General features: G+C 38.3%; 1 protein-coding gene across 1 annotated transcript; it reads left to right on the forward strand.

Annotated features, from left to right (window-relative positions):
* Positions 1-2026: 2026 nt before the first annotated feature.
* LOC145791461 (putative mitochondrial protein AtMg00860) lies at positions 2027-21521 on the forward strand. The gene is made up of 3 exons (XM_082871812.1): positions 2027-2084; positions 2612-2952; positions 21462-21521. The coding sequence occupies exons 1-3, from the start codon at positions 2027-2029 to the stop codon at positions 21519-21521; spliced, it is 459 nt and encodes a 152-aa protein (XP_082727938.1).
* Positions 21522-23993: the final 2472 nt, after the last annotated feature.

The following is a 23993-nucleotide window of genomic DNA, read 5'->3' on the forward strand; positions in this document are numbered from 1 at the left end:
GTTAGCGAATAGGTTGGGAAGGCTTGTTTGAAATTCTGTTTTATCTTAAAGTCACAATTAATTAAGTTTTGACCGGAACCCATGTCTTGGGTGATTTTAAACCTTGAAGAACATGAACTTAGGTAATATTTAAGAGTAACGGTGAGTTGGGTTGAGCCGTGTTAGTGCGCTTTAGTTGAGGTTACTTAGTTCCTATTTTTTTTAGTATTTTTAAATTAGTTGTGACGTGTAGTTTTTATACTTGGTTCAGGGCACTAGTTGGACTTTTACACTCTATTCGAGGATTATATTATTTCGTTTTCAGGTGAGTAGTTCATGCTACATATTTTTATAAATGTTCCCCTACCCTGAACTGTTGGAAAATTAAATTGTTGTTTTAAGACTAAACTGTTTTGATAAATTATTATATTATCAATGGAATCAAATTATTTCTGAAACATGTGTGAACTTGGCATACTGTAAACTATTTGTTTTGGTCACTAGGGAATAGATCCGGGTTGGGTCGTGATGACTCTAGTGCTTAACGATTGTAAGGAAAAGACCTTTAAAAACAACTAGGTGACCTTCAATCGGATCGTCTTTGAGAAAAGGCCCAGGTGCCACCCTGAGGATGACTCTTAGTTCGGTATTGGATCCAACAGGGCTTATAGCCTTGAGAACTTTGTGGCATATTATTTATTTTTATTAGTACCCAGAAAATTATTAGTGTTCATGTTATAATCTGTTTTAAGTGGAAAATGTCGTTTATCATGTTCTTGCGAGACATGAGTATTTTAAGTGTTGAATTGTGAAACTTTCTTTTTGAAACAGATTGTATTTACCAAGCTGTATGCCAATCTAGTTTCTGTGATATATATCTTATTTTGGAATTAAACCCTGTTTTCAAAACTGTATTTACTATCCATGTTGCTATTCACTGAGCTATCAGCTGACTTAGTTGTTTACCATTTCCAGGTGTTAGAAGGACTTAGAGTGGACTCATGGCGTAGCGGGGACTCAATTGCATGGACCTCTAGGGCATTTATTTAATTTGTTTTAGGTTGCTTTGTCGAGTTTTGTGCATACATTGTGGTTGGGTTTTATTTAGAATTATTTTATTTTGTGGGCAGTTTGTGTCCCATTTAGTATATATATATTTTTAGGAAGTTGGTTATGACTTGTTTTTCACTTGTGGTATGTCACTGGATTGAGTGTTGATTTATTTATTTCTTGGCTATCATCACATTTATTCTTTATGGTTTTGGATTCATGTTTTGGCTTACGTGTGCCTTGGGCTAAGTCCCTGTGGGCCACGACCGGTCATGCCCGGATTTGGGGTGTGAGAATTGTGGTATCAGAGCTATAGTTTATCGAGTTACATATCTTGCATTTCATCATTTAGACGAGGTCCGAGTCCTTATAGTCCTTAGTAGTGTGTGGTTGAGTTAATTTTGTTTAAACTTATGTTGAATCTTTCTTGATTTCATTTTGAAGGTTAAGAGTTGGTACCTAGATATTTACACGGATTTTCGATTCTTTGTGAGCCTTAGATGTTTGTATTACCGTGTGTAATCCATTAGGAGAAACAGTAGTGTGTAGAGATGTCTGTAGATCTTGTCAGATAAAGATGGATGGCAGGATTTTTCTAGTGGATTTGATTTCTTTAGAGATGAAAGATTTTGATGTGATTTTGGAGATGGATTTGTTGACGAAGCATCATACCTCTGTTGATTGTTTTATAAAAATGGTAGTTTTTGCTATGCCAAGACAACTTGAGTTTTTCTTTTAGGGAGATAGGAAAGGGTCTTCTATCCGTTTTATTTCTTCTCTTCAGGCTAACCAAATGTTGAGAAAAGGGTGTCATGCTTACTTAGCTTGTGTGGTGAGTATCGAACTTCTGCAATAAAAGTTAGAGGAGCTGCCTATAGTGAGTGAATGTGTTGATGTTTTTCTAGAGGATCTAGCTGGTCTTCCTCTAGACCGTGAGGTCAAATTTTCCATTGACTTGATCCCTAATACAACACCTATCTCTAAAGCACCCTATAGAATGGCACCGTTGGAGTTGAGGGAGTTACAAACTCAGTTACACGAGTTGCTAGACAAAGGTTTTATTAGGCCTAGTGTTTCACCTTGGGGAGCACCTGTGTTGTTTGTGAAGAAGAATGATGGGTCTATGAGTTTGTGTATTGATTATAGAGAACCGAACAAAGTCATAGTGAAGAATATGTATCCTTTGCCACGTATTGATGACCTATTTGACCAATTGCAAGGAGCTTAGGTATTCTCTAAGATTGACTTGAGGTTAGGCAATCACTAGTTGAAGGTAAGGGATGAGATGTTCCTAAGACTGCTTTTAGAACCCGTTATGGGCATTATGAGTTCTTGGTGATGCCTTTTGGTCTCACAAATGCACTAGCCGCATTCATGGATTTAATGAACGGAGTATTTAAGCCCCAACTGGATAAATTTGTGGTAGTGTTTATTGATGACATCCTAATTTATTCGAGGAGTAAGGAGGAGCATGAGCAGCATTTAAGGGTAGTACTACAGATCCTTAGGGAGAAAAGACTGTATGCAAAATTTAAGAAGTGTGAATTCTGGTTGAGCAATGTATCCTTTTTGGGTCATGTAGTGAGTAAAGATGGGGTATCTGTGGATAGCACCAAGGTGACAGCAATTGTTGATTGGCCACGACCTACTTCTGTGACAGAGGTACGTAGCTTTCTAGGGCTTGCTGGGTATTACAGACGGTTTGTGGAAGGATTCTCCCGTATTGCTTTGCCACTTATCAATCTCACCAGGAAAGGGGTAAAGTTTGAGTGGAATGATGATTCTGAGCGTAGTTTCCAAGAGTTTAAACAGAGATTGACATCAGCTCCAATCGTTGCCTTACCTATAGATGGAGGTGGTTTTGTGATTTCTAGTGATGCTTCACGACAGGGTTTAGGATGTGTGCTCATGCAGCATGGGAAGGTGATTGCTTATGGGTCACGACAGTTGAAAGAACATGAGAGAAACTATCCTACGCACGACTTAGAGTTAGCAGCAGTGATTTTCGCTCTTAAGATCTGGCGGCATTATTTGTATGGAGAGTTATGTGAGATTTACACTGATCATAAGAGTTTGAAGTATATTTTCACATAGAAGGAACTAAATTTGAGGCAAAGAAGATAGCTTGAGTTACTAAAAGATTATGATGTGAATATTTTATATCATCCGGGGAAGGCAAATGTGGTTGCAGATGCCTTGAGTAGGAAGGTCGCAGTTGGAGATGTAGCTGCTTTGTCTATTGAGAGTTGTTTGGTGGAAGACATGAGACGTTTGAGGCTTGAGGTTGTTACACCTGGTAATAGGGCTTATTGTAGTCAATTGACAGTTCAGCCGACCTTGAGAGAACGGATTCGTTTAGCACAGGAGATTGACCCCCAGTGTGAGCGTATTAAAGGAGAGATGGCAGAGGGTAAGCACGTAGACTTTGTGGTTAGTGATGATGGGTTTCTTAGATTCCATAGCCGAATTTGTGTTCCTGCTAGTGGTGATTTGAGGAAGGAGATTATGACGGAGGCACATAGTTCTAGTTACAACATTCATCCTGGAAGCACTAAGATGTATCGGGATCTTCATGAATATTTTTGGTGGAATGGTATGAAGGGAGATATTGCAGAATTTGTGGCTCAGTGTTTGGTGTGTCAAGAGGTTAAAGTAGAATATCAGAAACTCGCGGGGAAACTAAAACCCTTACCTATACCAGAGTGGAAGTGGGATCACATTACCATGGACTTTGTGTGCGGATTACCTCGTACTAGTAGTAATCATGATGCAGTTTGGGTAGTTGTGGATAGATTAACCAAGTGAGCACATTTTATTGCAGTACAGATGAACTATTCTCTAGCTCGATTTGCACAGTTGTATGTGAAGGAGATTGTTAGATTGCTTGGTGCACCTGTGTCAATAGTGTTAGATCGGGACCCTCGTTTTGTGTCTAAGTTTTGGGGTGTGTTACAGTCAGTTATGGGTACTTGATTAAATTTTAGTTCAGCTTATCACCCTTAGATAGATGGGCAATCAGAGAGGACTATTCAAACCCTTGAGGATATGTTGAGGGCTTGTGCTTTGGAGTAGAGAGGTAATTGGGATGATTATTTGCCGCTCATGGAGTTTGCCTATAATAATAGTTATCATTCTAGTTTGGGAGTAGTTCCTTATGAGGCTTTGTATGGAAGGAAGTGTAGGTCTCCTTTGTGTTGGTATGAGGTTGGTGAAAGGCAAATGTTGGGACTTGATTTGGTGGAGGATGCTACACGGAAAATTATCACCATCAGAGAGAGATTATTGACTGCTCAGAGTAGACAAAAAAGTTATGCTGATCATCGTAGGAGAGACCTAGAGTTTCATGTGGGGGATATGGTATTCTTGAAAGTATCACCATGGAAAGGAGTGATCAGGTTTGGAAAGAAAGGAAAGTTGAGTTCTAGATACATTGGTCCATTTGAGGTATTAGAGAAGGTTGGTGAGGTTGCGTACCGTGTTGCTCTACCCCCTAGGTTGGCAGGAGTGCATAATGTGTTTCACGTGTCTATGCTGAGCAAATATGTGGACAGTCCGTTGCATGTGATAGATTATGAGCCGCTTCAGATTAGAGAGGATTTTTCGTATAAGGAGATGCCTGTTCAGATTTTGGATTCGAAAGAGAAAATGATGGGTACAAAGGCCATTAAATTGGTTAAGGTACTGTGGCGTAATCATCTAGTTGAAGAGGCGACTTGGGAACGCGAGGATGAGATGCACGAGAAGTACCCACATCTATTCTCATGATTTACTCAGGTGAGTTTCGAGGACGAAACTTTTCTTTTAGGAGGGGAGAATGTGAGAACCCGAATATACAAATCAAGTAAATAATTAAATAATAATAATATTACAATCTCAAATATTTTGGTGGTAAATCCTAAAGTGGAAATTAAATATTTGGAAGATCTTTTAATTAATTTTTAAACCTAAAATGAATTTATGGTGAAAGTATTTAATTTAGAGGCAAGATTTATTATTTTAAAAAAAATAGAGGGTAAGTTTGTAAGTATATTTTGCTATATTAATAGTTATATTTTATTTAAATTAATGGGTTAGAAAATAAAATAATATAAAGAGATAATAAACTAGAGCTTTTTGTTTAGATACATAACCCTAGGTTGCCTAATACATTCTATAGCAACAGCAGGAGGCAGCCACGGGGAGAGAGAGAGATTGAGAGAAAAGAAGAAGAAAACAAGGGGGTTGCAAAAGGATGGATTTTTGGGTGTGTACTAGGTCTTTATCTTTCTTCTTCCTTAAGGTTTTGTTCTTTATCCTTACTCTATGATTATTTAGTTCATTGATGGAGATGTTGTAGGTTTATGTATTGTGTATATAGATATCCTATTAAGAAACTTGAGGAGCTAAATTTATGTGTAAAGACTGGGTGTAATTTTTAGTCTAAAAATTCTGCACAGAATCGCAAACTTTAAAAATCAAGAAACCATATCAAACGAATTAATTTTGAACTGAAATTTTTACAGTAGATCAATTACATATTGAATTGCATATCTGAAGTTTTTCATAATTTTTGGGAGTCAAAATCCATATGAATTGAGGTATTCAAATCTGTCCAGGAAACCAGTACGAAACAGTAAATTCGGGAGTGTTGTTCTCTTTGGGTATAAATCCAAAAATTATCAAATTAGTGTCATTTGAACCGGTTACGAGTCTAGTGTCGTACGTTTTTGGCCTTGCATTGATTGCTCGTGTATATTAAGAGAACCGTCAATTTCTTTAAAGTGCTGCAGAAAACAACCTGTTTGGATATAATAAATTGTAGATAATTATTTCGATAAGCAAATCAAGTGTAACCAAATGGGTTTGAAACTTAGGATATATTAGATCCTATCTGGAGGTTATTGGAATTTTTAGAATAGCGTGGAGTGGGTTTGGTAATTTTCAAAGTTAGCGAATAGGTTGGGAAGGCTTGTTTGAAATTCTGTTTTATCTTAAAGTCACAATTAATTAGGTTTTGACCGGAACCCATGTCTTGGGTGATTTTAAACCTTGAAGAACATGAACTTAGGTAATATTTAAGAGTAACGGTGAGTTGGGTTGAGCCGTGTTAGTGCGCTTTAGTTGAGCTTACTTAGTTCCTATTTTTTTTAGTATTTTTAAATTAGTTGTGACGTGTAATTTTTATACTTGGTTCAGGGCACCAGTTGGACTTTTACACTCTATTCGAGGATTATATTATTTTGTTTTCAGGTGAGTAGTTCATGCTACATATTTTTATAAATGTTCTCCTACCCTGAACTGTTAGAAAATTAAATTGTTGTTTTAAGACTAAACTGTTTTGATAAATTATTATATTATCAATGGAATCAAATTATTTCTGAAACATATGTGAACTTGGCATACTGTAAACTATTTGTTTTGGTCTCATGTTTATAATGATGAACCACCATGCTTTGCGAAACTGATGTGTATTGATTATTGGGACCATGTGTGTATTTAGTCCAGGGAAATTATTCCACTGTGTGTGGTGACTCTGGCCACTAGGGAACAGATTCGGGTTGGGCCGTGATGACTCTAGTGTTCCACGATTGTAAGGAAAAGACCTTTAAAAACAACTAGGTGACCTTCAATCGGATCGTCTTTGAGAAAAGGCCCAGGTGCCACCCTGAGGATGACTCTTTGTTCGGTATTGGATCCAACGGGGCTCATAGCCTTGAGAACTATGTGGCATATTATTTGTTTTTATTGGTACCAGAAAATTATTGGTGTTCATGTTATAATCTATTTTAAGTGGAAAATGTCGTTTATCATGTTCTTGCGAGACATGAGTATTTTAAGTGTTGAGTTGTGGAACTTTCTTTTTGAAACAGATTGTATTTACCAAACTGTATGCCAATCTAGTTTCTGTGATATATATCTTATTTGAATTGAACCCTGTTTTCAAAACTGTATTTACTATCCATGTTGCTACTCACTGAGCTATCAGCTAACTTAGTTGTTTACCATTTCCAGGCGTTAGAAGGACTTAGAGTGGACTCATGGCGTAGCGGGGACTCAATTGCATGGACCTCTAGGGCATTTATTTAATTTTTTTTAGGTTGCTTTGTCGAGTTTTGTGCATACATTGTGGTTGAGTTTTATTTAGAATTATTTTATTTTGTGGGCGGTTTGTGTCCCATTTAGTATATATATATTTTTAGGAAGTTGGTTATGACTTGTTTTTCACTTGTGGCATGTCACTGGATTGAGTGTTGATTTATTTATTTCTGGGCTATCATCAGATTTATTCTTTATGGTTTTGGATTCATGTTTAGGCTTACGTGTGCCTTGGGCTAAGTCCCTGTGGGCCACGACCGGTCATGCCCAGATTTGGGGTGTGACAGCCTATCCAATGGAGGGCATGCTCCAAGCTGATGGATCCAGGCGGCCTGCCACTAGCCCATGTCTAGATTGAAGGGGATTGGATCATCCTCTATTCATAGCCCCGTGATCATGGAGAAGTCGTAGGGCGTCATCGTCATCTCCCCGGTAGTAGACAAGTGGAAGGAGTTGGTGTGTCCCACAAATTTTCCACCGGGGCACTGAGCAATGGCCGGCTCGCTTGCAGCCATGAGAGCCCGGAGCAGAATAAGTCGAAGCCCGCCTCATCAATCATCTCTCAGACTCGAGCGGAAAGCTCTTGGTACTAGTCCCTTGCTGTCACCAAGCTGAAACCTCTCTAGGCATAGGCCTCTCCTTGTGTTGAAAGAGGAATTTGTTAAATGCACGGCCAGTTAAAAGATTGTAATGAATGTCAAAGTAAGAAAAGTGCCTGAAAAGGGATGAAAGTTCTTATCTCAGAAGCATCATGGGAGAGGTGCGAGGTGCACTCTTGCAAGAAGAAGTCCTCAGGCACGCCCCGGGCAAAGTCCTTAAATCTCAACATGCCACCAGAGGCCATCGCGTGTGTACGCGGTGGTAGGTAGCTGGGTTGAAAGGCCTCACCCTCAACAATGGTTACTCAGGCTCAGGCTCTGGAGGGCAAATCTCCTCTGCGGCGATATCCACGGCGATATCCTCTACCGCCCGTCTACCTCCTCTATTATCGGCTCCTCTACCTCTACCACAGACGGAGGAATAGGTACCTCGGGAGGGGCATCATCACATGGAATATCATTGGTCATGGAGAATGTGGTGGGTGGTGAGAGAAAAGCAAGAAAAATGAGAGAAATAGGAAAAACCCCAAAAATCATACCCTAGGATAGAGAAAGTGAGGGAAAAAGTGAAAATGCAAGAGTGAGTTCATGGAAACCAAGGAAAACCCATGAAAACAAGCAAAAAACAATGAGAAACCCCAAAACTCAACCAAATAAAAATCTAATCGGTTCAAAACATAGAGGGCCAAAAGGGTTTTACGAAAAACGTTTGCGTGGGTCGTTGGATAAAGTGAGTAGGATGAAAATCTAGAGAGAGAGCACCCAGAGAGAGGGAGAAGGTTTTCGGATGGGTTGGGTGTGACATGAGGAGCCAAAATGTATTTTTAATGAGCCACAGGTTGAAAACCCGTAACTATCCCCGACTTGAACACGTTTGGCAAGCTGGCCAAACTGTTGTATGGCCGGCTCCTCTTTTGGTCGGCCGCCTGTTTCAATGTGTTTTGAGATATGTTTCTGGAAATTTACCTATTTTGGGCATGGTTGTTTCGGTATTCATCTTCAAAATTCAAAAATTGGAGTATTTAAGGTTGCTTCAATTACAGAAAATTCTGAAATTTCGTTCTGGATGCACCGTTCTAGGTCCCACCATGTCTCCTAAGTATGAATGTGTTTCAACCTCAAGCTTAAGGAGGTTTTACCCTCTTTTCAGTATGTGAGAACCTTTTGACTATGAGTTAAAGGTGGAAGTTTAAAAAAAAAAGAAAAGAAAAAGGAGGATCCCCGGCAGAATAGGGTTGTTCGTCGCCACTTTCCCCATGAGGTGGTTTCAAAGCCACCGCTTTTTATCTTTTCTATTATGTTGCATGGAACATGTATCACATTGTATTTCACATTAACTACAACAATTATCTTGCTTCCAAGTGCATCGTATCTATTTATCTTATTGTGTCTACCCTTATCAACCGACGGTGTGATTTGGCTTGTTGCATGCATTAAGTTTGTTCATCCTTTCTATGCGGGCATAGGTTGGCTTTTACTCCTTTTTTTACCCTTTCTACGCGAAGCGTAGTTCGGCTTGCATCTTTCACCCTCTTTGCGTAAAACGTAGTTTGGCTTACATCTTTCACCCTCTCTATGTGAAACGTAGTTTGGCTTGCATCTCACATCCTCTCTACGTGAAACATAGTTTGGATTTTATGTTCTCACCCTTTCTGCGCGAAGTGTAGTTTGACTTGCACCATCCACCCTTATTGTGTGAAGCCTAGTTTGGCATAGAGCTTTAACCCTTTCTGTGTGAAGCGTAGTTTGGCTTGCACCCCCCACCTTTTCTATGCAAAGCGTACTTTCGCATGGAGCTTTTACCCTTTTTGTGCGAAGCGTAGTTTGGCTTATACCCCTTTTACCCTTTCTGTGCGAAGCATAGTTTGGCTTGCACCATTCACCCTTTTTGCGCAAAGCGTAGTTTGGCATGGAGTTTTTGCCCTTTCTGTGCGAAGCGTAGTTGGGTTTACCTTCTCTCTCTCCGTATGAGATATGGTTAAATATGCTTGTTGGTTATGCCACCTTTGTATTCCTTTCACGTGAAACGTGTTAGGATGTTGATTTACCTGGTTATAACCTTTCGTCTCTCCATATGAGATACGGTTAAATATGCTTGTTAGTTGTATCACCATTCCCTCCTTTCGCGTGAAACACGTCAGGATTTTGATTTGAAGTCAGTTCAAACCTTCCATCTCTCCATATGAGATACAGTTAGATACGCCTGTTGGTTACACCATCTTTCTTCCTTTCACGTGAAACGTGTTTTGGACTTGTCGTTTGCTTACTCCTTTCTGTGTGAGGCATGGTTAGACTTGTTATGATTTAGGCGTGAGGCTTGTTTCATCCATATGCTATCATCTATTTATTACTCATTGCATTGTCTTATATGATCATGGATTTTCAAAAATAATTGGCTTCGTGAAGCGTGTAAGTCCAGTTTCCAAGTGTATTCTTGAGCATGCCATTTGCATCCTGCCCTTGAAATACGCTGGTTTGATTCTTTACAAAGGGATACGTAGCAACTTTAGATTTCAACTAATTGCATTTACATTTTGTTTATTTGCCTAAGTCTTACGGCCTTGTCAAATGGGTCGTCTTTGGGCTTTGACATTCACTCACGTCATGAATGACTTTGAGCTCTGTTAAAGAGGGGCAATTATAGACACCCTAATTTGACCGCCCTTAAGACTTGGGCACTTCACTATGAACACTCGATGATGAAATGTTATGCTGTGCAATTGTTCAAAATCTTCAGCAAAAGGATTCAGTTTCAAGCTTCAAAACCTAAACCTTGCACCCCTTTTGGGCCAAAACCTTATTTTCTCTAGCCCGACCACTTAGAGAATAGCTAGCCAGCAGATGGCCGATAGGTTATTTTGATTGGGCCAGCCATACACCCTCATGGCCGACCTGCCATGTTTAGCATAGTAGATATTTTGACAGCTGTCAGCTGCTCCCAGGCACATGCTTTGGACCAACTGTCTTCTTTATAGATATTTCTGACGTGAGATGCTATTTTTCTATAAATACAACACCCCCCTCATGGTTTGGGGTTAGAACAATTCTCCAAGAGCCTATAGCTTGCCCAACTATCTTCTCTATCCTCTTACAATATAGATACACAAACTTGAAGCTTTTACTGAAATTCTCGAACACAATTTCAGCTCCTTGAGAGTGTTTAGCTTGTGGTTTGTAAACTAAGAAGAACATCCTGTCTTTCAAAAGGTGATCTTTGAACTCTTGAACCATCTTTTCTCTCTCTTTTTCTTGTACTTTCATACTATTTTCAGAGTTGTTTTTAAGCTTAAAGTGTAATTAAAACTTTGTTAAAAGTGAGTGAGCTAGCCACCATTTCGTTGGCTACTTCATTTGTTGTGCACCCCTTTGTTGTTCTTTCATTTCTTTTACTTTCCTTTCACTTTATTTGGCAAATTTTAGTACCTTTTATCACTATTTTTGGGTTGCTTTTGTGTAATATAAATTGAATATGGGCTTATAAAAGGGTTCTAGTCCTCCCCGCTACTTGTGTTCTTACTCCCTATGGTTTAAATATCATATTTGTGTTGTTATAAGTCCTCTCAGATTTGGTGTGTTTAGGATATAGCGGCCAATCCGTTGAGTTGATCGTTTTTATCTTTCCTTATGTAACTTGGAACCCTGTGGTCATGGGATGATTAGAGCTTAGGCTTAGCCACCCCGCCACAAGTTCACTTATCTAGTGTAAATTTCTTGTTTTCATATAGTTGTTGTTCACCTTGAAGCTAGGTAGTAGCTTCCGTGTTCAAAGTGTTGAAAAACTCTCTTTTCGATCATTTTCGTAACATGGACATGGATGTCTCATCCTTATTCTATGAACAAGAGGAGTTGTCAACAACTTTGGCTAGTTGTGTGTTTAAGCTTTGATAGATAGCTTGCCTTTTGTCTTTTTTTTCCTTACATGCTTTGTTGCTCTTAAAGAGCTCTTTCTTGAGAAGTGTAGAAAACTCTCTCCTAGTTCCACTTTGAAGCATGGAAATGGATGTTTCATTCTTATTACAAGAAAAGTGGATCTGAATTGTGTTGCCTGGGACTGATGTGGGGTGGAACCCCTCTATCTTTTGTTGTCCCGAGTCTCCTCCTAAACCTCTTGACTCATCTACCTGGAGCCCCCCATCCACTCATCCTCTACTTGGATCACTGTCTCTAGGTGAGCCACTGTCTCCACAAGGCGACCGTAATCCCTAATCATAGACCCAACCACCTTGAAAAGGAACCTGGTTCTCAACCTCTTTTCGAACGCGTTCCTCCGTTGCAACAAATTCCAGTGCAAATCTAGATAGGCTAGTAAAAGCAGCCTCAAACTTAGCTACTAGTGTTTAGCTGCTTGAGCTTCAAGAATTGAACTCTCAACTTCTCTCTACCAGTGGAAGGTAAAAACTTGTCTTGGAAGGCATTGACAAAGGCCTCCCAAGTCACCCCTAATGCGCCCTTGTGCATACTTCCGCCATTGACCCGTATCTCCCTTCAGCTGGAAGGATGCCAAGGCCACCCTCAAGCCGTTGTCCTCAATGCGAAACATCTCGAACGTCTTCAACATGTAGAATGTCCATGGATTCCTACAAAGCTCTATCCATTTCATAGGCCAAAGCGCCCATGGCTTGTTGCCTGCTGGCTTGCCCGCGTTAGCCTGACCAACTTCCTCTTCTTGTGCCGGAATATTATCCGGTAAAGGCACCTCCTACCGCCTAGGCCTACCACGCCTACCACTACCATGTCCACTTCCTGACATCCTAACAAAGGTAAAACAATGGGTTAGGACATTTACAAATGTGCCAACGCTAATTCACTCACGTCTTAATACAGTGGACGACAATTAATTCAATCCACATAAGCACCTAATCACATAAACACAAACAAACTTTCTTTCTAGATACTGACCGTCCCACGACATTGCCAAAGTTCTAGTTAGAAATAGCAATGATCAAGTGCTCTTCTAATAGAACTTCTAGAAACTCATAGGCCCAATCAATATCTAAGAAATTTCATCTCATACTCATTTAGTCACATAAACATGATATCACATAGCATACCAAGTCTACTTCTAATATCATCTAGCGAGATAACCCATTATGGTAAAAACCACATTCCACGATTCCAAGGTATTCAAATCCGGTTACTCTGATACCAAGTTGTAACGACTTGAAATAACTCACAATAGCCCATCTCGTAATATTCTTTACAAATGATCAATGGCATCATATCTTCTATTCCATTTATAAATTTGACCATACAAAAGATGACATATGCAGTATACATTCGTAAATCATAGATCTTGAATCTATTGCATATGACCTGGACGCATGAATTTAAAAGTAAAAATAAAATCAAGTAATTATATGCCCCAATAGCAACATCTTTCCAAGTTGATGCTTGGTTACAACAAAATGAGTTCAACTCAATAGAATTGAAGCCCAAGGCTTATACAAAAATAATTACACCAAATAAACAAAAAAAGCTCTTGGCTCCAAGTCCTTCCAAGCTATGTCCTTGGTGGGGGCATATCATCAGCACCAGAAAGTTGTTTTCTACGTAGGGTAAGCCAAAGCCGACTAGAAATACTTTAACGCAATATATGAATCTTAACAAAGTCATAAAGTGAATGCACATACATGCCATTTGTCAAACGTTTCTCATTTCCATGTCAAAACCATGCAATGCCAGATTATAAATCCATTCATGAAAGTAATCCTTTTATAACAAAAAACAAGCCAGTGAATACAAAACATTGGGAATCTCTAAGTACGTGTCTACTAGTAAGCTATACAAGCACTACAAAATCCATTTTACCGGTACTAATCGAAAGGATCAGCACTTAACCACACAGGTTTTTGGACTTCCACCAAGGACACATAGGCCAACATAATAACCATAACCACACCCCCCTAACCAGATTCACCAAGTTATTTACCCCTTTTCTCAAAACAAACATTTTCAATGTTTTAGAATGTAACAGTGCTCAATGCAAGATGAATGAATTATTAGTTTCAATTCACCTAATCCTCACGCAATTTCTATAACAATTAGAACTATCCTTCACCAATAGCTCAAAATCGATATTTCTATACAACAAATATAATCTCTTCATTTTCAAAATGGGAGTGATATTACATATCCAACCCCACTATCATCATCAACATATACATTGGTCCATTCCTACCAATCCCAACATCATTTTCTATTTTCTTTCACAAAAACAATTATCCATAATTTTAGAACAAAAACCCCCCCTTTATTTACAAAATCAATTTTAAGTAAGGAAATCCACCATTTTAACATATTCCCATAACCTTTCTCAAGAACCCATTTGAAAATCCCTCTTTTTCAATTCAAAACCAAACCCTAGGTTTAACCCCAAATCTCCAAATCATTATATTCTATCAATAGACAAATAACTAAGGTAAAAATCATACCAAAGGTTGAAGAAATCACAACCTTAAAGTAGAAGACAAGGGAGAACAAAACTTGTACTTTGGCAAAGCCGAAAATGATAAGTGCTCCGATTAAAATTTAGCCCTCGGCGTGCTCTACCTTTTTCTCCAAAGAGCTGGGGTTAGGAAATCAATGGATTGGGAGTATTTAGAGCTTCAATGCAAGAACTAGAGAGAGAGAGAGAGAGAGTGATCTAGGATTTTTAAGAGAGAGAGAGAGAGATGAAAAAGTGACTCAAAATACGTTTTTCTCGGACTAATATACGTGCAGACCGCTTGAGCGACCAAAACACCTCTCGAGCGTCAAACACAATAAGTGATACTGCTCGAGCGACCGAAAACACCGCTTGAGCACACAATGACTCCCTCCCAGAAGTTCAGACCTGCAAAAGACCGCTCGAGCGAAGATACCACACTTCCAGTAGTTTTGCAAACTGTAAAAAACTGCTCGAGCGAACAGGCAAAAATCTAGACGACAAATCTTTAGAAAAATCTAACTCCAAACCTATTCCAAACACAACCATAACTTCCAAATAATCAAACTCAACTAGCAACACAATGAAAATGAGATGAACAATAGTTAAGGACATGGATTTTCGGATTCAAAAGCAATAAATGGGTCGGGTCTAAACTGGAACCGTTATATAGAGGAATTAGATACTGTGAAAGATTTGAAATTGAAAGCCAAAGTTCAAACCAAAGACCAAGAAAGACAAATTGAAAGGGAAGAATACAAATCTGAAATACAAAGTGAAAACCAAATTAATTGTATCAGCATACGCAGCGGAAACAAAAAGAACAGTTCGATGAATCAATTTCGAGGACGAAATTTTAAAAGAAGAGAAGATTGTAACACCCAGAATAATGCCATTTATGATAATTAATATTAAGTATCTTTAATACCTTAAACCAAAATTAAGTTATTTGATTATACAAAATAATTAACTAAATACTTGAAAGAGAATATAGTGAATAATATGTGTACATAAATTCTTTTGTTAAATAATCATTAATATATATATATATTTAATTAAATTTAAGTACCTTAAATTATCAAGGAATAGAAATATAAAATAATGAATATAAATTAATTGGAAATGAATACAATTGGTTAGGAATGTGAAGGAAATACATATGTCAAAAATTATAAGACTCAAGAAAATTAGATTAAGTTCAAGAAAAGTCTTTGTATAAATTTTAATGGATTCAAATTAAGCCAATGAATGACTTCGAACTTAAAATTTAAACGTTTGTATGTCTTAAAAATAGTAATTGAGAAGCTTAATAGCATTAATTTGAATTGTAGGATATTTTGGACACTCCATTAGAAAATTAATTAGAATTAATGAAATTAAGTAAGGTTGAATTAGCTTAATTAAGATTAAATTAGTAATAGAAATCAAGAATTAATTCTAAGTGATTGGAGCTAGAGCTGATTAATTAATTAGAATTCATATTTTATTTACAATATGCGTATAGTGATCTATTTATTAGGGGATTTTATAACGATCCCAGTTCTTCCTCCTTTGGTTGTTGTATCCGGACTTGGTTCTGTGGGTGTCGGTTGTTGTTTATATCTTGTTTTCGTCCTTCAATACTTTATATTTGAGTTATAGGATGTTTTGGGCTGGATTGTTACAGGTTGGGGGTGATTGGGAGCAAATGGTTGCTGCCTAGAATTTTGGTTCTTCGCTCGAGTGAGGCTTTTATCGCTCGAGTGAGCTCTGTGTTTTAGCTCCTTCGCTCGAGCCAGGGTTCCTTTGCTCGAGCGTGTGTCTGCATCTGGGTTTGGACCTGAGAGTTGCATTTCTTGGCTCGAGCGAGCTTTCCTTAGCTCGAGCGAGCTGTATGTTTTGGGTTTCTTCGCTCGAGCGAGGCTTTCTACGCTCGAGCGAGGGTCCTTTGTGTCTGGTCGCTCGAGCGACCACTTCTTTGCTCGAGCGAGCCTCTGTTATATAAGCACACAGCAGCAGTTTCCTCTTCACTTTTCATCCTCTCTTTTCATACAAACCCTAGACCAGCTGCATCTTCTCTCTCTATATACCTTCTCTCTAGGGATTGATCTACTTATAGTGTGTTTCTACCCTAACCTCTTTGTAAGAAAGATAGAGGGTGACTTGGGCTTCCTTTTAATCTGAAAATTTGTGGGTTTGGAGCACTTTGGATTTTCACCATTTTCTTCATTTGGTCTCTCCATTTCGAGGTAGGGATAACCTACTCCATCTTATGAGTTTTGGCATAAGTTTTATGCATTTTGATTAGTTGGTGGTGTTTGGTAATTTTGGAAAAAGTTAGGGTTTGTTATGTAATTTATAAAAGGGGGGTTTTCAAATATTAAAACCCATGTGTATGAGAGGCATGGGAAAATGGAATTATTGTTGTTAGATTGGTGAAATCGAACCTTAGGGTTGATATTGAGAAAAGGGGAATAATGTCCTAACTATTGTAATAAATTAATTTGTAAAATTAATTTGGGAAATCATGGGATTGAATGGTGTGGTTGGATAAATTAGTCACTCACCTATGGAAAATGTTATTATATCTATTTGATGCATTTATTTCTTATTTAGAAATAACTACTTTGGGCTATCGATAGAGGATAGTCTTGATTGTTGTAGACACTGTATGTTGATTAGGGAAAACTGAAACTAATCACATTGAATAAGTTATTGAATATGACGGTTGGAATAATACATCGAATATGTGCATTGATTGATCCTTGTATATGATGAGTGTTTATATACATGGTATGTGTGTATTGTGTGGGAGGAGATAGGGGATGTACTCCAGGGTTTGAGGGGAGATAGGGGATGGACTCTCAAACCTGTTTGGGAGGAGATAGGGGATGGACTCCATTAGTACAGCAAATTTGTGTACTTACTGAAGTATGGAAGTGTTTGAATGTGAGAATAGTCTCATGTAAATTGGGAAATATGGAAGCGTTATAATATGAGTTATAATCTCATTGAATTGTTTGGCCAGGTTCTGAGCCAGGATTATGAATTGAAATTATATAAATAAAGAAATATGAAATGAAACATGGACTTTGTGTCATGGAATTGGATTATGTGGTAAATTGGTTTATAAGGGTTAACCATCTGTCGAATGCTATTGTTTTAGTTAATTCTCATAATTGGTTTAGTGTATCTCTACTGCGCATTGGCTCAACCTATATGGGACATCATTTTCAAGTTCAGGTGATATGCTACCTCCAAGGACATAGCTTGGGGGGTTTTGGAAGTTGAAGACTCTCTTTAGTTATTTTGATATTACATGTAAATTCAAGTCAAGGGCTTAAAGTGTATTTGAGTTAGTACTCTCTTTTGTACCCAAGTGTTGGCTTGGAAAGTTGTAAGCCCATAGGGCATTTACTTTTGTTGTCAACATATAATACTTTTGTACTTAACTACTCTGATGAATGGAAATATGTTTTATTCTCTTATATCTATGCATGTCAAGAATGTTCAGTTTTATGTATTATTTTGAGGGCATTACAGATTTTATTTTTAATAAAAAAATTGAAAGCCAAGATGATTTAAGAAACCTCAAGTGATGAGTTTAATTGAATCAATTTAATATATAGAACCTTATGAAAGTGTAAGTAAAAATTTGATTCAGATTAATAATAATTGGAATGATTACATCAAGTGTTAATTATTATTAGTTAAGACTAAGTGATGTTTAATTAAGCTAATATGTAATTAGTATGCTAATTTAATCCTACTCAAATTAATTAATACATTGGTGAACATTGAGAGAGTTCTAGAATATTTGAGAACCTAACTGAGTCTTTAGCTATTGAGTTATGCAAGGGACCCCAGATGAATTACCAAATATTCTACCAGTATTTGGTAATTCATTTGGGGTCTATAGCATTTTCCTTAGCTATTTATGTATATGAATAAGAGAGGGAATGTTTTATTCCATTTGTTTTACTAGAGAGTTAGAAAACTCAACTGTGTGTGTGAGAGAGAGAGAGAGAGAGAGCTCATTGTGCCGAAGATACCCACTTTTACAAATTTTGAGTTTCAATTGTACATGATCATGGATTTCTAAAAAATTTGAAAGATTGATTTCATGTTTTGAAATAAGAAGAGCAAAGTTTTGGAAAACTATGAGTTTTTGAACATTTTGAACTTAATCTTGAAATTAAAAGAGTTTTGATGTAAATGGTTTCAAATTGATCATGTTTTCTTAATTATTAAAGAGTTTGTATGTTTTTAGATAAGTCATGTATGAATTCAAGTTTTGGAAACGTTTTTTTGGATGTTTAATTCATATTTCAGAGTTTATGAGTTTGACATTGGGTTTGATATGAAAAAAATGAATTAAATCTAAATTTGGACAAATTAAGAAATAAATTATGATTTAAGTTTGACAATCAAGAATTGGTTTGATTTTCATCTTAATTTCATACATGCAAATGTTTTCTAAATTTCAATTGCAAGATTTGACATGCAAATATTTTTTAAGAGTTATAGCTTTAATTTCATGTTTTCTAAGAAAAAAGGAAGAAAAGTTTTGAAATTATTATATTCATGAAGTTATGGTTTTAATCTCGACAAATCAAAGAGGTTTTTATATTAGGATTTGAAAAATTAGTCATGGTTCATATTTTTTAATGAAATTACATGTTTAAGTTGAGTCAAGTATGAGCCTAAGTTTTGAAAATCATTTTTCATGATTTTCATAACCCATAAAACTACAGACTGCTGCCGCTCGAGTGAACATTAAGGCCCTCCAGAATCTATTTTTGTAGACCAAGTTCTGAGAACCCGGGGTTACCGCTCAAGCAACCACAGGTCCGCTTGAGCGAACTACTCTCCTTTAGCATATTTTAGAAAATTGTTTTAAGCTCATATTTTTGTTCTCATCCTTTTACGAGCATTTTTAAAGTATGAATTAGGCCTCATTAAGGATTATTAGGTTAGAATTCTACATAAGTCAATTGGTTAAGAAAGGAAAGCAATAATTTAATTAAGAGTTAATTATGGTAAAAATCAACATAAGTTAATTCAGTTGACTTGGTTAAAAAGGAAAGAATATGTTCAATTGATTGTAATTCATTATGAATGTTTGAATGTGAAATGTGTAGGTTGGACCGTCAAGGACTAGCAACCGCATAAGCCCACTATGAGTAATATCTCTATAAAGATATGTTCGAAATGTGTTCTGAAAATTGTTATATGAATGATATTATGAAATGTTATATTATATGAATGAAAGAATATCCTTTTTATTAAATGTATTCGTGGCATCTTTTAGTGAGGCCCTCCTGCCTGGGGGATATAATACCATGGCCCTTCGATTATTGGATTTACAGAGATCTCTGATGTTAGACCTTCATGGTCCCTTCATTAGAGCTATATGGTCCCTTTGTTAGACCTATTTGGTCCCTTCGACAGACCTATATGATCCCTTCATTAGATCTTTATGATCCATTCGAACAAACCTTGATAGTCCCTTTGACTAAGGCCTATTGGCCCCTGTGTCACTTTATTGGATGTTACCACGTAAAATGCTTTGATAATGGACTTTGATACAACAAATGTTTTGTTTGAATTCATTATATGATGCGCTTTGGAATAATAAAACATGTTATGAATTACATTGGATTTCATTCATTGACTTCTTTATTTTGGTATGACTCATTGAGCTTTAGCTCACCCCCTTCCCCTATATGTATGTAGGTTTTCAGCAAGAGGTTCAAGCTTAGAGTTTTTCTTTCGTCAACCTTTGTGAAGCTTTGGGAAATGTCACCTAAGCCAAGGCCCTTGTTTGCCTCCTCTAGAAAGTGTTTGACAAGTCATGAGTTTGGAACTTGTAATGTGTATATTGTTCTTGATGTAATATATTTGCTATGTATATATAATAATATATGTGTGTGTGTGTGTTTGTTATATCATTTATGCACTGCTTAATGGATAACATTATTTTTGATTGCTTCCACTTCAAGCCCCATTATATTAAATATTTTTAATTTGTCAAGGAGGTCGTAGGTAGTCTATTATTACTGGTTGGTCACCACTCTAACCTTTAGAGGCAGGTTGGGGTCGTGGTATGTGTGTGTGTGTGTGTGTGTGTGTGTGTGTGTGTGTGTGTTTGTTATATCATTTATGCACTGCTTAATGGATAAAATTATTTTTGATTCTTTGTTATATCATTTATGCACTGCTTAATGGATAAAATTATTTTTGATTGCTTCCACTTCAAGCCCCATTATATTAAATATTTTTAATTTGTCAAGGAGGCCGTAGGTAGTCTATTATTATTGGCTGGTCACCACTCTAACCTTCAGAGGCAGGTTGGGGTCGTGACATGAGTGGTACCAGAAGTAATAACGAACTCCCACCAAATTCTGCAGTTCTACAGGCGTAAGCCTCATCTAAACCAATTAGGGTCTCTACTAAGACCAACCCAATAAAGTGCTTCCTATCTTTAACTTGCATGGCCATGTTGACCAAGATAGGGCTAATTTCCTTATTATTTGACGCCACTAAGAATCGGGCAAGTAGGCATATACAAAGAGTAGTCTGCCTATACTCCTGAAACATTCAATCCGTTGGGTCCTGCCTACCAATGAATTTATCAATCAAAGTAATGACTGATAGTTTACCATTCTGAACGCAAGCCTTGGCCTCACCTAGGGGGCAACCCATAGATTTCACTGAGTAACTTGGTATAGCTTGTTAATGGAGTTGGCCAAACCAAATTAGCTCTTGGAGGACACTCTAATAGGGCTTCAAATTTCTCAAAAGTGGGGGAGAGTTCTTGTTGTACAAACCAGAAGCCATAGACATTCGGATCCCAAAGCCGAGTTGCCGCAAGACGGAAAGTCGATGTTCAACTTGCTAAGAGGAAATATGGAGTTTAAGCCATAACTACAAAAGTTGACCGTTCGGTACCATCCAAACAGTCTATCCATATGGACAAACCATCCCTGGAATACATGACTACGTGCTAAAGAAGAATGAAGCCTGGTGTCAAAGGTTGATTGGAAAGGGGTTGTGTGAATAAACCTTCATGCAAGGTGGACTATTTATAGGCCAAAACAGAGGGATGGGCAGCTTAACAAGCAAAACCCTAAAACCTGAATGCTACTGAATGACGTGTGTGTGCACATCCATGGCATGTGGGTACATCTTGTGCTCATAAAGAAGTTTGGCCTATTCGGAGGCACGACACATGACATCCCAAAGATAATAGGGGCATCTCGGTATCAATGTCAGAGTCCTGTTAGGTTGTTAGGTTGTTAGGTTGTTTGTTCAGCATTTTTGAGTTGTAATTTTGGTTTCATTATTTCTTTTAGGTTTCATTCAAAGATTCATTACTAAATCCACATAATAAACACAAAAGGTCAAGCATTTGAAAGAAATACTCAAAAGTTTGGCAAAAGGAAAGTTGGAATTCATAGCATACACTATAAACTTTGAAACTATAAAAAAGTTTTTTTTTTTTTTACAAAAATGGGGCATCCCCCAAGGGCATCCTATACAAATGTTTCCAAAAAATAAAAATCAAAATACAAAAGGTAAAAAAGCAAAAGAATCCTAAAGCTATGGTGAATGGACCCAACCAAACTCTTTGAGGGCGCTTTGAACCACCCTGAGACAGATCCTCTCCATCTCTATCATCGCCCTCATCACTGCTAGGATCGTAATCATCGTCAGAATCGCTTCCTCCCGTAGCGTGGGATGCAGAGGCACCTCCTACATGCCCAGATGGGCCAGTCTCCTGTAAAGAATCAAAAAGGAATCAAAACACACTAGAATCTTAAGAATAGTTAGAATCACCAGAATAGATAGAAAGAGAGGCACCTGAATCGGGGCCCAGGCGCTCGTTGCAAACTCCCAGATCAACACTACCATTCCTACCATTGTCCTATAGTAGTCCTCGACATGTGCACTAGTAACCTGTAAAGGAGAGAACCAAAAGATCAGTATAGAATAGAGACAGGATACGGGGACAAAAATGGTAAAAATAGAAAGATACCTGCTTGACTGAGGTAGGGATATGATAGGGCAATATGGCTAGCTCAAGGATGGGTACTGTAGTTGTGCAAGCCCTCAACCGCTACGATAGCACCAACACCCTCGGCCGACACTGCACCTAGGACCGAAACTTGACCTCGCCCTCAACCTCGGGCAGCGGGGAAAATGGAAGGACCCTCTACAACTCCTACTAATCGTCTTCTCGACCAAACGCACTCCATGTAGTCTCGATCCACTAGCAATCCCTTAGGATCGGTGCCGCCTTGAACAAGGAGATTCTCCTCCTTGGTAAAAGTATCCCCGCTCTTATGCTGGCAAGAGGAGATACCGGAATCCATGGTTGGGCTTTGCCCAAAGATTGGTACCAAACCCTTTTATCCAAGTACAAAACACAACAGAATGGCCCCTCTAACAGGAGCCTCTTTAGGGTAGCTACCCGGATGGCCGGGTGCTAGACCTCACCAGCGGAGGGCGCAGCTGCCCAAGGACGCCACATGATCTAAAAAAAAAAGTTCGATAATTAATATATAAATAGAAAAGTATCAAGGCAATCAGAGTAGGGATGAGTTAAAAGGACTCGTATAGTCATGGGTGATGCTACCGAGCATCTGTCGATATTCACCAGCAGTAGAAAAGATGGGAGATGTTGCCGATCCCTATAACACCTCTGGTATCAAACTACTCGAGGAAAGATGTCTAGAGAGACACATCGCACCCCAGGGCTCACCTCTGGAAAATACTCGAAGAACCACTTCTATAGGCAAGCACAAATAATAAATAGTCAGGAAAACAAGCAACAGACAGATGGTATAAATAATAAATAGTCAGTATGGACAGACAGATATGCACAAAGCAAGAAAAATAGTAAGCAGTGTACCACCCATAGGCACCAATGTTTGCTAAGCCTGGTACTACAGTTATGCGAGACAACACTCACATAACCGTATGTGGTAGCCAAAGCGGAGCTGCCAAGTCGTAGTCCCCGATCCGATCTATGTCCACCATGGTGACTAAGAAGTGAACATGGACCCTGTTAGACCTATTCACAAATAGAACACTCCTGAATAGGTATAACAAAATCCTCTGGTATAATGGTTGATGTGGATGTGAGTGATCGATCAGCGATGTCAGAAATGATCATGGAACCACTGGTATGGAACTAGACCACTCTCATGAAGTGGGGCTACACCCAGATAGGCGGGAAAGGTCTCAGTCAAGCGGGATGGGGAGGCCATTGACTAGAAGGCCTGACAACATCGTGAAATCCTCTGGCATCATGGTCATCTCATTGAAGCTCGAAAAGTGAAAGGAGTCTGTGGTGTCCCACCATTGCTCCATCAAGGCCGCGAAAAGGCCATAACTAACTCATGTGTCGCTCAAGGACTCACACAAAGGCCCAAAATTGTATCCATCTACTAGGAGTCTGACGGTCTTAGAAAGGGACAAGTACCACTCTACTATGCCAAATAGAGAGCCAAAGCCACAGACAAGATAGAAGCACTCTTGTAAGGAAAAACAGAAATGTGTAAATCATCGAGAAAGAAAGTGAAAGCATAACAATAGTGCAAAGCGAAGAAATAAGGCCATACACTGAAGCCCATATGGGACACATGCTACTTTGGCTCCTGAAGAACCACCGAGCGAGGACTACCCTCCTCTAGCTCAAGGAATTTGCTCCATCCCGACCTACGAAGCATGGACGAGAGGTACATAAGTAGCAGGATCAAAAGGAGGAACTACCTAACCATCAATGAGTCTGTCACAAACAATGCAATGGTCAAACAATGAGAAATAATGAGAAAGGTGGTAATCATAGTGCAATAGTATAGAAAATGGGTCGAAAATCCGAA

The sequence above is a fragment of the Camellia sinensis genome, chromosome 5, assembly GCF_055761805.1.
Source record: "Camellia sinensis isolate YWXY chromosome 5, ASM5576180v1, whole genome shotgun sequence".
Classification (NCBI taxonomy): Eukaryota; Viridiplantae; Streptophyta; class Magnoliopsida; order Ericales; family Theaceae; genus Camellia; species Camellia sinensis.

Coding starts and splice junctions, on each gene's coding strand:
- LOC145791461 (XM_082871812.1), top strand. CDS start 2,027: ATGGCACCGTTGGAGTTGAGGGAGTTACAAACTCAGTTACACGAGTTG. Junction 2,085..2,611: donor ACACGAGTTGCTAGACAAAG/GTTTTATTAGGC, acceptor TGGGTCATGTAG/TGAGTAAAGATGGGGTATCT. Junction 2,953..21,461: donor TGCTCATGCAGCATGGGAAG/GTGATTGCTTAT, acceptor TATTTCTTTTAG/GTTTCATTCAAAGATTCATT.